Source organism: Rhinopithecus bieti, unplaced genomic scaffold (assembly GCF_001698545.2).
Source record: "Rhinopithecus bieti isolate Rb0 unplaced genomic scaffold, ASM169854v2 scaffold_35319, whole genome shotgun sequence".
Taxonomy (NCBI): domain Eukaryota; kingdom Metazoa; phylum Chordata; class Mammalia; order Primates; family Cercopithecidae; genus Rhinopithecus; species Rhinopithecus bieti.
In genome coordinates, this window is record NW_016815132.1 from 62,797 (window position 1) to 77,835 (window position 15,039).

General features: G+C 36.8%; 2 protein-coding genes across 8 annotated transcripts in view; one reads left to right on the forward strand and one right to left on the reverse strand.

Moving 5' to 3' along the window:
* MTHFD2L (methylenetetrahydrofolate dehydrogenase (NADP+ dependent) 2 like) overlaps window positions 1–15,039 on the forward strand; it is a 181,155-nt gene that overhangs the window by 18,887 nt on the left and 147,229 nt on the right. The window contains exon 1 of one of the 7 annotated variants that reach the window (XM_017852960.1): window positions 14,246–14,337. The exons of the other annotated variants lie outside the window; for them this stretch is intronic. The gene's annotated coding sequence lies outside the window, so the exon portion shown is untranslated. Of the gene's footprint in view, window positions 1–14,245; window positions 14,338–15,039 lie in introns of those variants that run through there. 7 annotated transcript variants of the gene reach the window in all.
* LOC108515810 (myosin-5-like) lies at window positions 9,808–14,508 on the reverse strand (the record flags this gene model as incomplete). The annotated part of the gene is given in 5 exon segments (XM_017852958.1): window positions 9,808–12,527; window positions 13,661–13,764; window positions 13,767–13,857; window positions 13,859–14,082; window positions 14,085–14,508. Coding segments are annotated over 4 exon segments (834 nt in total), but the record flags the coding sequence as incomplete, so codon positions are not given.

The following is a 15,039-nucleotide window of genomic DNA, read 5'->3' on the forward strand; positions in this document are numbered from 1 at the left end:
GATTCTTAGTAGATTCTCGGTACACTCTGCCACTCAAGTAATCTTTCTGTTCCAACCAATGACAGAGGTCTTTCAAATTTAAAAAGTATCAATACCTGAAAGAGTTGTTCGTCTGAAATCACCAATGATCATGGAGGATGAATGTGTGGGTTACTGGTTCTAGGAGCTTTTGTATGGTGTCAGGGGTTAAGATGGTAATAGAAGATGATGTCTTTGGTGTAGATGTCCACACTATCTATATATTACCAGCATTAAGGACCTCTTCAAATACAAAAGCAAACAAACAAACAACAAGCATCAACGGGGGTATCACAGTAAGTTGGAAAAGAATGCAGGAAAAATTATACGAGCTTAATGGTGACCAAGAGGAGTTGGAAAGCATATGTGCACTGATATCTCACAAACTTCAGAACCATTTGGCTAGAATTTGAGTGTAGAATGGAGTTTTCACATGGCTGGTGACAGTGAAGCCAAATAAATGTACTCTTTGAGAAAAATATTTGTGACCTTATTCTTTTTGTCTAGGCTGGTGCAGCATGGATATACAGATTTGAGCTCATTACTCCAGTTTTCACGCTGAGTTTGGAAGGTTCCTAGAGGGTCTGTGGAACTGTCTCAGGGGCCATGGACGGAAGGTGCAGAAGACTAAACAGACACGTTCCCCTGGAACCCATGTCAGCCAAAGCAGCTCCATTTTCTATTTTCCTACTTTCCTTGTATAAATTTGAAGTAAGATTTTTCATGTGAAATTTGGTTTGAAAAATGAATTTTGCTGCTTAGAAAAGAAAATGATTTAAAAGTTATAATACTAGAACATTGGCAAGAAAATGGAGAAGAAAGTTTTTAGGTTGTGGAAAATAAGATAAATTATACCCAGCAAGAGGACGGTCAAAAATTTTGAGCCCTAGAAGAATATCTTAAGATTATTTTGTGCTCAACAATATATAACTTATGAGAAGAAAGAGAAAAGCATTATGTTCAGATAGGATAAGGAGAAACATTTATATGAATATATTTTTAAACTTCTAGTATGTAATTCAGTGCCAAGTTAGAAGCTGTGCCTAGAATTTTGTTTTTGAGTATAGAATGAAATGGGAAGGTAGAAATTGGAAAAGACTAAATCTAAGAATCATTTCTGGAGAGGTATGGTGGAATAAGTTGGCAATATGACATGAGTACATGGATTTGTGTATACTGCTCTGTATCCTGCCACTATGCTAAACTATCAATAAATCTGCTGTCCTTATCTGTACTCCTCAGTACATAAGATTTTTTATTCTCTCCGGTTGCTTTCAAGAATTGCTAGATGGCTGGGTGCAGTGACTCATGCCTGTAATCCCAGCATTTTGGGAGTCTGAGGCAGGTGGATCACAGGAGGTCAGGAGTTCAAGACCAGTCTGACCAATATGGTGAAACCCTGTCTCTACTAAAAATGCAAACATTAGCTGAGCATGGTGGTGGGTCCCTGTAGTCCCAGCTACTCAGGAGGCTGAGACAGGAGAATTGCTTGAACCCAGGTGGCAGAGGTTGCAATAAGCCGAGATTGTGCCACTGCGCTCCAGCCTGAGTGACAAAGTGAGACTGTCTCAAAAAACAGAAAACAAAAAAACAAAAACAAAAACACAAAAAAAAAACAACAAAAAAAGAATTGTTCACTTAGTGGTGTTGGGTAATTTGATTATGATACGCTTTGGTATAGTTCTCTTTATGTTTCTTGTGCTTGGCATTCATTGAGATTCTTAAATCTGTAGGTTTGTACTTTTCATCAAATCCAGAAAGTATTTTACTACTTTTTTTCCAAAAATTCTTTGGTTTCTACCTCCCCACTTTTGAGAACTTTAGTTACATGATATTTGGTGTCTTGGAGATGTCCCATGGCTCACTGTTGGCTTTTTTTTTTTCTCTATACATTTCATTTTTTATCATTTCTATGTCTTCAAGTTCACTAATCTTTATTTCTGTCATGTGAATCTGCAAGCACAGTAGCAGATCAATACCTATATAGAGACTTCCTATAAGAAAGAAGTAGAGTTGTAGACAAGAAATGAATGAATTAATAGTAAGTGCTATAAATGGTATAATTTTGATTATCCATAGCTAACAGCAAAGACATCTGATCCTCACCTCACACTGTTCATTGGAATCATTAGAGATTTAAATAAGAAAGCCAAAACTTTAAAAGCTCTAGACTAAATGAATAAAAATATATCTATATAATCTTGAAATAGAGGAAGATCGCTTCAACATTACAGTAGGTTCCAAACATAAAAGATTGATAAACTAGACTACAGTCAACATTCCATATTTGGAAAAAAAACTCCAAATCATTCTGTATTTGCAGGTTTGCATCCTCGAATTCAACCAACTGTGGGTCAAAAATATTTTTAAAAGGCAATAAAAAATAATACAAATAAAAGATATCATACAACTATTTACATAGCATATACATTGTGTTGGTATTATAAGTAATCTAGAGATGATTTAAAATATACAGGAGGATGTGCATAGGCTCTATGCAAATACTTCACCATTTTATATAAAAGACTTTAGTATCCTTGAGTTTTGGTATCTGTCAGGGAGGCAGGGAGGTGGTGTCCTGGAGCCAGTCTCCCAAAATACCAAGGGATGGCTACACTCTCCAATTAGGAAACTCCAAAAGGTAAATAAAAATAAGCTAAGAAAAAAATACTTGTTACAGATGCACTTAACAATATATTGACATTTGGACATAAATAATTCCTATAGCAATAAAAAAGATACAAACTGATATGGTTTGGGTCTCTGTCCCCACCCAAATCTCATGTCAAATTGTTACTCCCAATGTTGAAGATCAGGCCTGGTGGGAGGTAACTGGATCATGGGGGCAGAGCCCATGAATGGATGAATACCATCCCTCCTTAGTACTGTATAGTGAGCTCTCACACGATCTGGTTGTTTGAAAGTTTGCAGCACCTTTTCCCCTGCTCTCTTGGTCCTGCTTCTCCTCCTGTTTTACCTTCCACCATAAGTAAAAGTTCTCTGAGGCCTCCCGAGAAGGAGAAGCTGCTATGCTCCCTATACTGCCTGCAGAACCTTGAGCCAAGGAAACCTATTTTCTTCATAAATTACCCAGTCTCAGGTGTTTGTAACAGTGGGAGAATGTACTAATACACCAATCCTTCTAAAAAGACACCTATTTCATAGAACAAAAAACTAAAATGATTAATAAACAGAGAGGAAGATGCTTCACACATTAGTAGTCAGGAAATTTAAATTAAGATTTCTGCAAATACTATTTGTTCTTCATTAAATTGGCTAAAATTTAAAAAGATTGACAAATCAAAATCTTGCTAAAGATGTGACTCAATAATTTATTTCCTGACACTAGCAGTAAACATTTCTAAGTTATTATCAGACAAGTTCTGGTGTGTTCACGGTGGTCTATGACTCCCAAGTTATCAAAAAACATTTATTATTAATTTTTAATTTTTTAAATTATAAGTTATACATAAAATAAAATTCACCATCATAACCATTTTAAGAATTTCGTTTAATAATGTTATGCACATTCAAATTAATTTGTAAGCAATCTCCAGAACTCTTTTATCTTGCAAAACTGAAACCCTATATATGCATTAACAACAAGTCGCCATGCCCCTCTTCCCAAGAACCTGGCAACCACCATTCTACTTTCTCTATGAATTTGACTACCTTATAAAATTAAATCATGCAGTATTTGTCTTTTTATACACCTTGGGGTAGTCTTATTTTGGTCAAATTCATTTGGTGTTCTCTGATCTTCCTATATCTAGATATTTAATCTTTCTCGCATTTGAAAAGGTTTTGTTATGTCTCTTGATGAGCTTTCTACCCCCTTCTCTTGCACAACTTTTTCTTGAACAGCTGTAATTCCAGTTTGATCTTTTGAGGTAATTTTTTATATCTTATAGTCAATCTTCATTTATTTTCATTCTATTTTCTTTTTCCTCCTCTGACTGTGTATTTTCCAATAGTCTGTCTTTGAGTTCGTTTATTATTTCTTCTGCTTGACCTATTCTGCTGTTGAAAACTTCTAATAAATTCTTCAGTTCAGCAAATGGATCTCTCAGTTTTAAGATTTCTGTGTTCTTTTTAAATTTCAATCCCTTTGTTAATTTTCTCTAATAAATTTCTGAATTGCTTTTCTGTGCTATCTTGGAGAATACTGAGTTTCCTTAAAAACGTTTCCCTGTTTGCTGTTGTTTCTTGTGGATGTACATCTATGTATTTGCATTGAAGGATTAGTTATTTATTCCAGTCTTCTCTCTCTGGTTTCTTTGAGTTTGTGTTGGATATGTTTGCTTAGAGGTTCTTTTCTTTTTTTTCCTCCCATACTCACCTGGATAGAGGTTCTTTACCAGTAAGTCATTGTCTCCTTTTTGGTTCTAGGTCTGCTCTTCAAGTCCGGGTTCCCCTTGGCTCTAATAAACTCAGAGCCCTGCCCCTCTCTAGCAGAAGGAGTCCAAAAGGTTATGCCCTGGCAGTGTGGGAAGGCTGGCTAGGGGTTCTTGTCTAGGGGATATGTGGGAAGAATCTTCTACCGCCTTGTGATGCTAAACAGCCACTTTAATTTGGCATCTCCTTTGGACGAGTTCCAGAGCAGAGTTTCTACATCCCCACTTTTGTCTTTGGCTATCCTCAGGGATATTTCTCCATTCAGGTATTTATAATGCTTCCTGCAGGTTAACTCAGGGATATGTCTCCTGCCAGGGAATCCAAGATGGTGAAAAATCTGGTTGTGTGCCTCGATCTCATATTTCCAATTTCTCCACATGCTCCCAACACTTGTTATTTTCTGTTTGTTTGTTTTTATAATAGCTATCCTAACAGACATGAGGTGGTATCACATTGCGCTTTGGATTTGCATTCCCTTAATAATTACTGATGTTCAGCATCTTTTTTTATTGGCAATTTGGAAAAATGTCACTTTAAGTCCTTTGCCCAATTTTAATTGAGTTGTTTGTTTTTTGTTGAGCTATAGAAGTTTTCCTTTTAATATATTCTGAATATTAACCATTTATCAAATATATAATTTGCAAATATTTTCTCCTATTCTCTTGGTTGCCTTTTCACTCTGTTGATCATGTCCTCTGTTGCACAGAAGTTCCTTGTAATCCATTTCTTTGATCCATTTTAAGTTGATTTTTGTATGGTATAAGGGTCTAACTTCATTCTTTTGGTTATGGATATCCAGTTTTCCTAACACTATTTATTGAAAAGACTATCTTTTCCCCCATCGAATGATATTGGCACCATGTCAAAAATCAATTAACCATATATGCAAAAGTTTATTTTTAAGCTCTTTGGTCTATATGTCAGCTTCTATGCCAGTGCCACTCTGTTTTGTCTAGGGTAGCTTTCTGATAAGTTTGAAATCAGGAATTGTGAGACCTCCAACATTGTTCTTTTCATGATGGTTTTGGCTGTTTGTGTTCCCCCCCACTTTTTATTGCCTTTTCCCACACATTTTATTTATTTATTTAGACAGAGTTTTGCTCTGTCACACAGACTGGAGCGCAGTGGCATGGTTTCTGCTCACTGCAACCTCTACCTCCCAGGCTCAAGTGATTCTCCTGTCTCAACCTCCCCAGTAGCTGGGACTACCATGCCACCATACCCAGCCAATTTTTGTATTTTTTGTAGAGATAGGGTTTCAAATTCTTGGGCTCAAGTGATTCACCCAACTCAGCCTCCCAAAGTGCTAGCATTATAGTCCCTTAATATTCCAATGAATTTTAGGAGAGTGCTACTAACTTTTAAAATTGAGTATGAACATATCTTATGACCCTACAAATCTACTTACAGAGAAACTCTTGCATAAGTGCATCAAGAGTCATATACATGAATGCTCACAGCCACATTTTTATTTTTACTATCATAAATAACTGGAGAAATCACTGTGTCTGGCTTGTTTACATTTAGATTAATCCCATTGCCTTTCCCTTACCGAGTCTTTTCTGTGTCTCAAAAGACTATATTTCTTAAGCCCCTTTGCTCTTTGGTTTCCTGGTATGTTTGACCAATGGGAAACAGTAGCCAAATATTGGAGTGTGGGAGAAGGGGAAGCCCAGTGTATTTTTCTTCTTATCTTTCTGCTGTCTCCCTTGTGGACGTAGCTTCCTCTGTCCATCATTGCTTAGATAGTTCCAGGTCCTGCAAGGCAGACTTTGCCATGATTCCAGCTCTCATTAGATAGTTTTATCTTCTCAATTCTGATAGTGTCACCTGCTCTATCCAGTTGTCTCACCAGATTTAGCAGTTCTAGTGGTTTCCTGCTGTTGGGTTATTTTGTATCCTTTTTGGCTTCTAAGTTCTTCCATTATCTACTTAATTAAATCCCTATATTACATTTCTTTTATTTGAAGTACCTACAGTGGTTTCTGTTTCCTCCTAGATTCTGCGTAACACAAACTCAGACATTGGTTGATAGGCTGGTGAAAAAATAATGCCCCTAATTTAATGACATTTAGCAGAAAAAATGAATGAATTATAGCTACATGGAACAAAATGACTATGTTTTGGAAACACAGAGTAAACAGGAAAAAACAAGTGCTTGAAGACTGCATCCAGCTCAGTATCATATGTTAAAGCTCAAATAACAAAAACCAAGCAAGACTGAGCATTATGTTGTTAAAAGATGTATTTGTGATTAAATTATTTTTAAAGCAAAGGATTAAACTACAAAATTCAAGACAATGATTACTTCTGATAAAAAAATTGGGGATATGAAAGATGGATTTATTTATTGAGATCGGAAAGGTTTTAAGTTTTAATTCTTACATTGGGTGGTAGGCTCAGGAATATTCTTCTTGTTGTTATGCTTCATAATTTGCAAGGGTGTTGTGTGTTGTGGTAGGTAGAATAGTGCCCCCCCCCAAAAAAAAAGTTTATATCCTAGGTTTCGAAACTTGTGAATATATCACCTTACATGGCAAATGGTACTTTTACAGATGTGATTACGGTTTGTAACTTTGAGATATGGAGATTATCTTGAATTAACCTAGTGGGCTTAATCAGATCATGAGGCCTTTAGAATAGAGACCCTCACCTGGCTGTAGTAAGTAAAAGAGAGAGAGAGAAAGAGAGAAATAATAGAAGAAGAGTAAGAGAGGGATTTCGACATTGTTGGCTTTAAAGATGGGAGAAGGGTGCCAACAAGCCAAAGGAAGTAGGTAGGTTGTCCATAGAAGATGCAAAAAGGAAGGAGATGGATTCTCCTTAGAGCCTCCGGAAGGAATAGAACCATAATTGACTATGCCCTGTGAGACCTACACCAGACTTCTAACTTAAAGAAATGTAACACCATAAGGTTTTGTTTGTTTGTTTGTTTGTTTGTTTTGAGCAGAGTTTCACTCTTGTTGCCCAGGCTGGAGTGCAATGGTGCGATCTCGGCTCACTGCAACTTCCACTTCCTGGGTTCAAGTGATTCTCCTGCCTTAGCCTCCTGAGTAGCTGGGATTACAGGCATGTGCCACCATGCCCGGCTAATTTTGTATTTTTTAGTAGAGCTGGGGTTTCTCTATGTTGGTCAGGCTGGTCTCAAACTCCCGACCTCAGGTGATCTACCTGCGTCGGCCTCCCAAAGTTCTGAGATTACAGGGGTGAGCCACCGTGCCTGGCCAAGTTTGTATCATTTAAACCACTAAATTTGTGATAATTTGTTATAACAGCAATCGAAAGTCAATACATATATATTATCTGCATATTATTTTCTGCTCCAAACGTTATCCAATAACTTAAAAAAATTAACATATGTTGTTTTAAATGACACACATCAAAACAAAATGAAACAAAATTTAAATGTAAAAAGATACAGGTATATATATGCATATGTATACGTATGTGTGTGTGTGTGTGTATAGAAAATACATGTGAGACTTTTCATATTAAAACTAAGCAAGGATAGGAGTAGTAATGTCTAACAATTACCATGGAAAACAAGAAGCCATAACAAAATAAAGAAGGCCATTATATAATGATAATAGATAAACTATATGGAATCTGTTACAATCATCATCTCATATTCACTGATGAAATAATGATATAATATGTGATAAAAAAAGAAAAATTGGGTTCTTTATATCATTCTTAGTCTTTAACTAGTTGAACAGAGGAATTAGAAAAAAGACAATCATTGTAACATTGATTATATATTGACATGTATATAGACACATAGAGTATATATAGTGAACATTATATTCTAAAACAGGTGCACTTTTTATGTAGTTAATGGTATTATAAGACCACAAATAAATTATCAATAAGTTATTAAAATATGAAATTGGTAGTCACATTAATTGATAATCATGAAATAAAACTTGATAATCAATTTTTCAATACAATCCACCAGTCATTTGAAAATTAAAAATTGTTTTCTCCTTATACATAGATTTAAATCAAAAATCAATTGTATAGTTACAGGAGATTGTATAAATGACTAAAATGCAGACACTTGGATGAGTTCTCTGTACCTTAACGATATAGCATGATGCCAACTTTTCCAGAAGAACATTAGATATAGAAAAGCACTGCAGTTAGAAGTGTGGGCACTGGTTTCACACTACCTGGGACTTGAACTCCATTTTTATCACTTGGTAGCTGTAGGTCTTAGCAAGTTATCCAGCCTATTTTACCTGGTTCCTCATATCTTCATTGTGGTGAGGGTTAAAAGAATAACTTCTGAAAAGTGTTCAGCACAGCCTTGGCACAAAGCAAATTCTGGGAAACATATGCTGTTATTATATTAAATATTCCCCCATTTGACTAAAAACTGAAATATCTTATTGGGTATTGGACTGATAGATTATTTTAGTGAAAGTTGACATATTTACAATATTAAGCATCTTGGGGCTTTCTATTAATTCAAGTCTTTGCATACATTACTTATCAGAGTCTTTACGTTTACTCCATAGGTTTTCCAGATTTTTATTGGAATGTCTCTACAGGTTCATTGTTAGGAATGCTATTAGCTGTTGATCTGAAATATTTTTATATCTAGTTTATTAAGCGCTATTAGGAAAGGTTGTTGAATTCTAACAAATACTCTTTTATTTTCCATATTTATGTGATATATTAACTGACATACTTCCAATATTATCCTAATTAACCCGTCTTTGTATTTTCATTTAGTTGTGGTAGTTTTTCGTTTTATAATGCCATCAAATTATATCAACAATGTTTTCTTTAATATCTTAATAATTATATTTATCAGTTATATTGTTCAATAGTATTTTTTGTATTCCTTTAAATCGGGTTTGAATATAATACTTGGGAAATTCTTTCTCTATGATTTGGAAAGATTTTTAAATATGAATTATTATACTTTGAGGGCATAAAAAAACTCTGCTTTAGGAAGCTTTATAGTTGTATTTGATTCATAGCTTCTTTTACATTTCTGTCTGTTTTGGTTTTCTACTTTATGAATCAGTTTTAATAATTTATATAAATATCGTTTTAAAAAACATATGCTGTAAAATTGTTTATTTTTATTGAGAATTCCCTTACAGAAAATATCATTTGGAAGAGCTCATGGAAAATTTTCTTTGATAGACAAGCACAATACTTTTTTTTTTTTTTTTTTACTTTAAGTTCTGGGATACATGTGCAGAACATGCAGGTTTGTTATATAGGTATACATGTGCCATGGTAGTTTGCTGCACCTCTCAACCCACCATCTAGGTTTTAAGCCATGCATGCATTAGGTATTTGTCCTAACGCTCTCCCACCCCTTATCCTCACCCACTGACAGGCCCCAGTGTGTGATGTTCCCCTCCCTGCATCCATGTGTTCTGATTGTTCAATCCCACTTATGAATGAGAACTTGCAGTGTTTGGTTTTCTGTTCCTGAAGCACAAACTTCTTTAAGAGCAGCTAGTGACAAGCAGGATATATCAATACATACATTATACAATATAATGAATCAATATTGATACATTACTATTAACAAAAGTTTATACTTTATTCAGATCTTCGTTTTTATGTAAAGCCATTCCTCTGTTCCAGGATCCAATCCAAGAGAGCACATTATATTTAGTTGTCATGGTTTTCTAGGTTCTTCTTGCTTGTGACAGTTCCTTAGACTTTCCTTGTTTTTGATTATCTTTATAGTTTTGAGACATACTCTTCAGGTATATTGTAGGATGTCCCTCTATTGGGATTTGTTTTTCTCACTACCAGACTGGGGTTACGGGTTTTGCAGGAAGACTGCAGAGGTAAAGTACAATTCTCATTACATTATATCAAGTATCCATCCTATCAGTATGATGTATGGTGTTGATGTTAATCCTCATCACTGTCTGAGGTAGTGTTTGTCAGGTTTCTCCATAGGCAAGTTACTCTCTTTTCCCATTTTCTAAACTGAACTCTGAAAGGAAGTCACTATGATCAGTTCCCATTTAAGAAGTGAAGAATTCTACTCCGCCTTCAGAGTGGAGTACCTACAGAAATTGTAGGAATTCTGCATCATGTATCTTCTTTCCCCCATTTATTTATTTATTCAATCACATATTTATTTATATGAGTATGGGTTCATGGCTATTAATTTTATACTTTGGGTTTAATCCAATACTATGTTATTTTGCTACTCAAATTGTTCCATCTTTGGACATTAGGGACTCTTTCAGTTGGCTCCTGTCCCTGACACATCGCCATCAATGTGGGATTTATTTGAGTTCCTTACCTTCCAGAATTACACAATGCTCTAGGATCATCTAATATATTTCCTGAGCCTAGAATCAGCCATTTTCCCAAGGAGTCCTTGTTCCTGTTATTGTAGAATGACATTAGAAACCAATATCTAGGCTGAAGATGTGCTTATCGCTTTCGGGTGTTGTTTTAGGCATTCTCAGCTGGCAAAGCAAATAAATATATATATGTAAACTAATTCCTGAATATGCATACATCCATAAATATTTCTATATGTAACCATCCGTATTTATATTAAGCTAAAACCGATGTTCCCAACACTAATCTATTATCATAAGGATTACAGCCTTCTCTCATTGCTGGTCTATAAATAGCCACTCCAAAAATGAGGAACCTGGCTCCTATCATCCACTTCCATTTAAATAACTGTTTAATTGCATTATACATGTATAGCCATATCAGAATTGGTAATGTAAATCAACAACTTTATTAACTAGAGCACAGTGCCTATGTGCAGTTTCTTCTATTGTTAGATTTTTAACCTTGCAATTCCAAAGTTATTTAGGTCAGTACCTTTTCCCCAGCCTTTCCAGTGAGATTGTTTCATATAAGTGTAATGCAGTTAGATTCTCTTGTCACAACCTTCATTCCTTCCTGGAAACCACCAACCTGCTAAATCATATATTTTTTTCCATTCCTCACAGCACATTTATTTCGGTAATTTTGTTATGTCGGTTCTTAGCATGAGCATAGTGTTACACGATTTTTGTACATATAATCACATCCAAAACAAGTTCAAAACTTTAAATTGTAAACATTCTCATCATATGTAGAAATATTTTAATTAGCGTATTAAGTTTTGCAAACTGATAAAATTTGGAAGATATCATAAAAGAATGTCTATTCTTAATTGTGTAGTGAGAATTATCAATTACATTTCTACAATGTTAAATAAAGAGGCAAATCTGTTCTGAAAGCATGTCAAATTTTAGGTAAAACATTAAAACAAACAAATCTGTTAACAAATGAATGTCTGCAATAAAGAACATTAGATTTTTAAAATATGATACAAAAATGTAAAGAGTAAATAGTATCTTTGTTGACAAAATAGGAGGCAGCATGGATTCACCACTTTATTGTCTGAGAAATGCAACAGGAGTGAAGAATATTTCCTTACCACAAATAATTTTCAGGATGATGTACATATTTCTTTTTGAAATACTTGTTTAAGCAAATGTCCCTCCACTTTTAGTATTTAAAAGCCATTCCATGTGATTTTTTAAAAAACACTTTTACACATCTAGATAAAATGTGTAAAATGTTTGTATGTATTTAGAACATACAAACAAAATATAATAGCTTATTTTTCTATGCAAGTCTTACGGAGAATAAACAGAGCCTTGATTCTGGTAACACTGCAGAAAACATAATTTTCCAATGTGAATAGTATTTTTTAATATGGTATACATTAAGTTTCCCTCTTTGTGTTGTAAAGTTCTGTAGGTTTTGACAAATGCAAAGTGTCATGCATCTAACATTACAGTATCATACAAAATAGTTTCACTGTCCTAAAAACCCTCTGTGCTACACTACTCAAACCTCTGTCCTATCCTCTGAACCTCTGGCAACCACTGATCTTTTAACTGTCTCTATAATTTTGCCTTTTGTAGAATGACATACAATAAAAATCATGCAGTATGTAGCCTTTTCAGACTACCTTCCTTCACTTATCAGTATGTATTTAAGGTTCATCCATGTCTTTTTATGGCTTGGTAGCTTGCTCCTTTTCATTGATGAATACCATCCCATTGTATGGATATTCCACGATTTGTTTATCTATCGCTTATTTAAGAACATCTTGGTTTCTGGAGAATATGAATAAAGATGCTATAAACATTCATATGATGGTTTACTGCAGACATGTTTTAAAATCAATTGAGTAAATATACAAGAACATGGTTGCTGTATTGCATGGTTAAATGATATTTAACTTTGTAAGAATCTGCCACACTGTCTTCCAAAGTGACTGAACCATTTTTTATTCACCAACAATGAATGAAAGTTCCTGTTGCCGCACATCCTTACTAGCATTTGGTATTATCAGTTTTTTGGACTTCAGCCATTCTAATGGGAGTGTAGTGGTATCTCATTGTTGTTTTAATTTGTATTTCCTTAATGATAAAAGACATTGAACGTTTTTCCTTTTCTTTTGACCTCTGAATATTTGCTTTGCTGGGTGTTTTCAGATATTTTGCTCACTTTTAACTGACTTGCTTGTTTTCCTTTTTTCTTTCTTTTTTTTTTTAATTGTTGAGTTTCAAAAGTTCTTTGTATACTTTGGGTGTAAGCCCTTGTAAAAATGTTTTGCAAATATTTTCTCCCAGTATGTGATTTGTTTCTTTATCTTAAAAGTGCCTTTTGCATGGCAGAAGTTTAAATTGTTTTTTCTTTTATGAATTGTGATTTAGGTGTTGTATCTAAAGTCTCATTGCCAAACCCAAAGCCACCTAGATTTTTTTCCCTGTATTTTCTTCTAGGCAGCTTATTTGTGTCAAATAAATTTAGATCAGCCAGGTAAGAGGGTATCCCATTCTTGTTGATATGATTTTAAAGAGAAAACTTTCTGACAGTCTACGATTTAAAAAAAAAACAAGTTTTCTCAGTAAAAGTGCAGCTATGAAAGAGGTTGTTCTGACTCAACAGCAGCAGCCTGACCTTGGGAGAAAAGTTGTTTCCTGTTAACTTTGCAGCTGGTTTTATCTGTGACTGTTTTTTGTGTGTCTGCTTTAATTTGCATAATGAATGGACAGTCTAATGTTTTACTTTTCCAGAGGGAGCAGATATTTTGCTTCCTCACCACACAAGCTCACCACACAATGCAGGGTTCTTAGCCTGCATCGACTTGATCATAAACTCGGGAAAAGACAGATATTGGTCAATATTTCCTTCCAAAAGTGGAGATGATAAAGTAGAAGTAGAGAAATCCTAAAGTCCATACCTTCCTTGTTCAGCCAGGTTTTGCTCCTTCTCCACACACCTTTGCTCTTTTCTCCAGCTTCCAAGGAATGTCACAAAGGGAGTGGGAAACAATGAACCTATTCTTTCCTGCTTTAAATCCAATTCCACGTAGTCACGGACACTGTTGGGCAGGATCTCTGGCTTGGTGGAAAGTGGGGCGTGCTGCCTAAAGTGATTAGTTTGGAGACCTTCTCTGTGCCGTCGCAATGGGAATGCCAGCTGTGTGTCGTCTGGGTGCGGGGCCGAGTCGCCAGGCCACATTGCAAGCCTCCACAGCCTCAGCTGGCCCGGGGCTTGGGTCTTGGCCCCGCCCCCTGCGGACCCGGCGCCCCGTCAGTTCCGTCCCCGGCCCTGGGAACCGTTCTTGACCCCACTCTGCGTGTCTGCCGGAACCTCGCTGGCAGCGCTACTTGCTGCCCAGCCAGGCCCAGCGAGGGCGGAGCCGGGCCTCCAGCGGCGAGGACTGGAGACGCGGGAGGTGGAGCCCCGGTCCGGAAACCGGGGATCCGCGGCCATGACGGTGCCGGTCCGCGGCTTCTCGCTGCTCCGCGGCTGCCTCGGCCGAGTGCCGGCGCTGGGCAGAAGCACAGCACCCTCCGTAAGAGCACCGGGAGAGCCCGGGAGCGCGTTCCGCGGCTTTCGGAGCAGCAATGTGAGGTACGAGGGCTGCAGGCGCCGGTTGCGGAGCCGCTGGCGGTGGGAGGACGGCGGGGGCGCGGGCGAGGGCGGCGCTCGCGCGCCTGGGGCCCAAGGCTTGTGGGCGGCCGCCGGGCGGCGCGCTGGGTCGAGGACCGCTTTGGCTGTGAGGTGGCCTTGCCGGTCGCGCGGTCAATTCGCAGTTTCCTCAGCTCGGGGAACGAAAACGTGCTCCGCTCTGGGCTCTCGCACCAGAACGTGCCATCTTTGCAGCAGGTGCAGTTGATTTAGGAAGACATTTGAGGCACTAAGAAAAGGTACCATAAAAACACGTGGTCGGCTTTGGCCAAACGTTTGTTTTTGCTTTGGTTATTTTAGTGATTCGTAAATAAAGGAGTAGACGTTGTCCAGATGACTTAGTAATGTTTGCGTTTCTGAATTCCTTTGTTAATGGTTTTGTCGAGGTCTTTTCCAACCCTAAAATTATTTATGGTTTCACAAAACCAGATATCAATGCAGATTTCTCAGTCTTTTCATGTATGGCTGTCCCTAAACCTCTGTCAGGTGATGAGACTTAGATTCATTACATCTCTTTGGACTTGGTTGCCGGGGAAGAACCATGCAAATACAAAAGGGTACGCACTCTTCTGTCTTCTTTGCTTGTCTTACTTGCAAAATCCGCCTTAACAAGATGAAAATATATCTTCTTGACCCAGAGCCTGT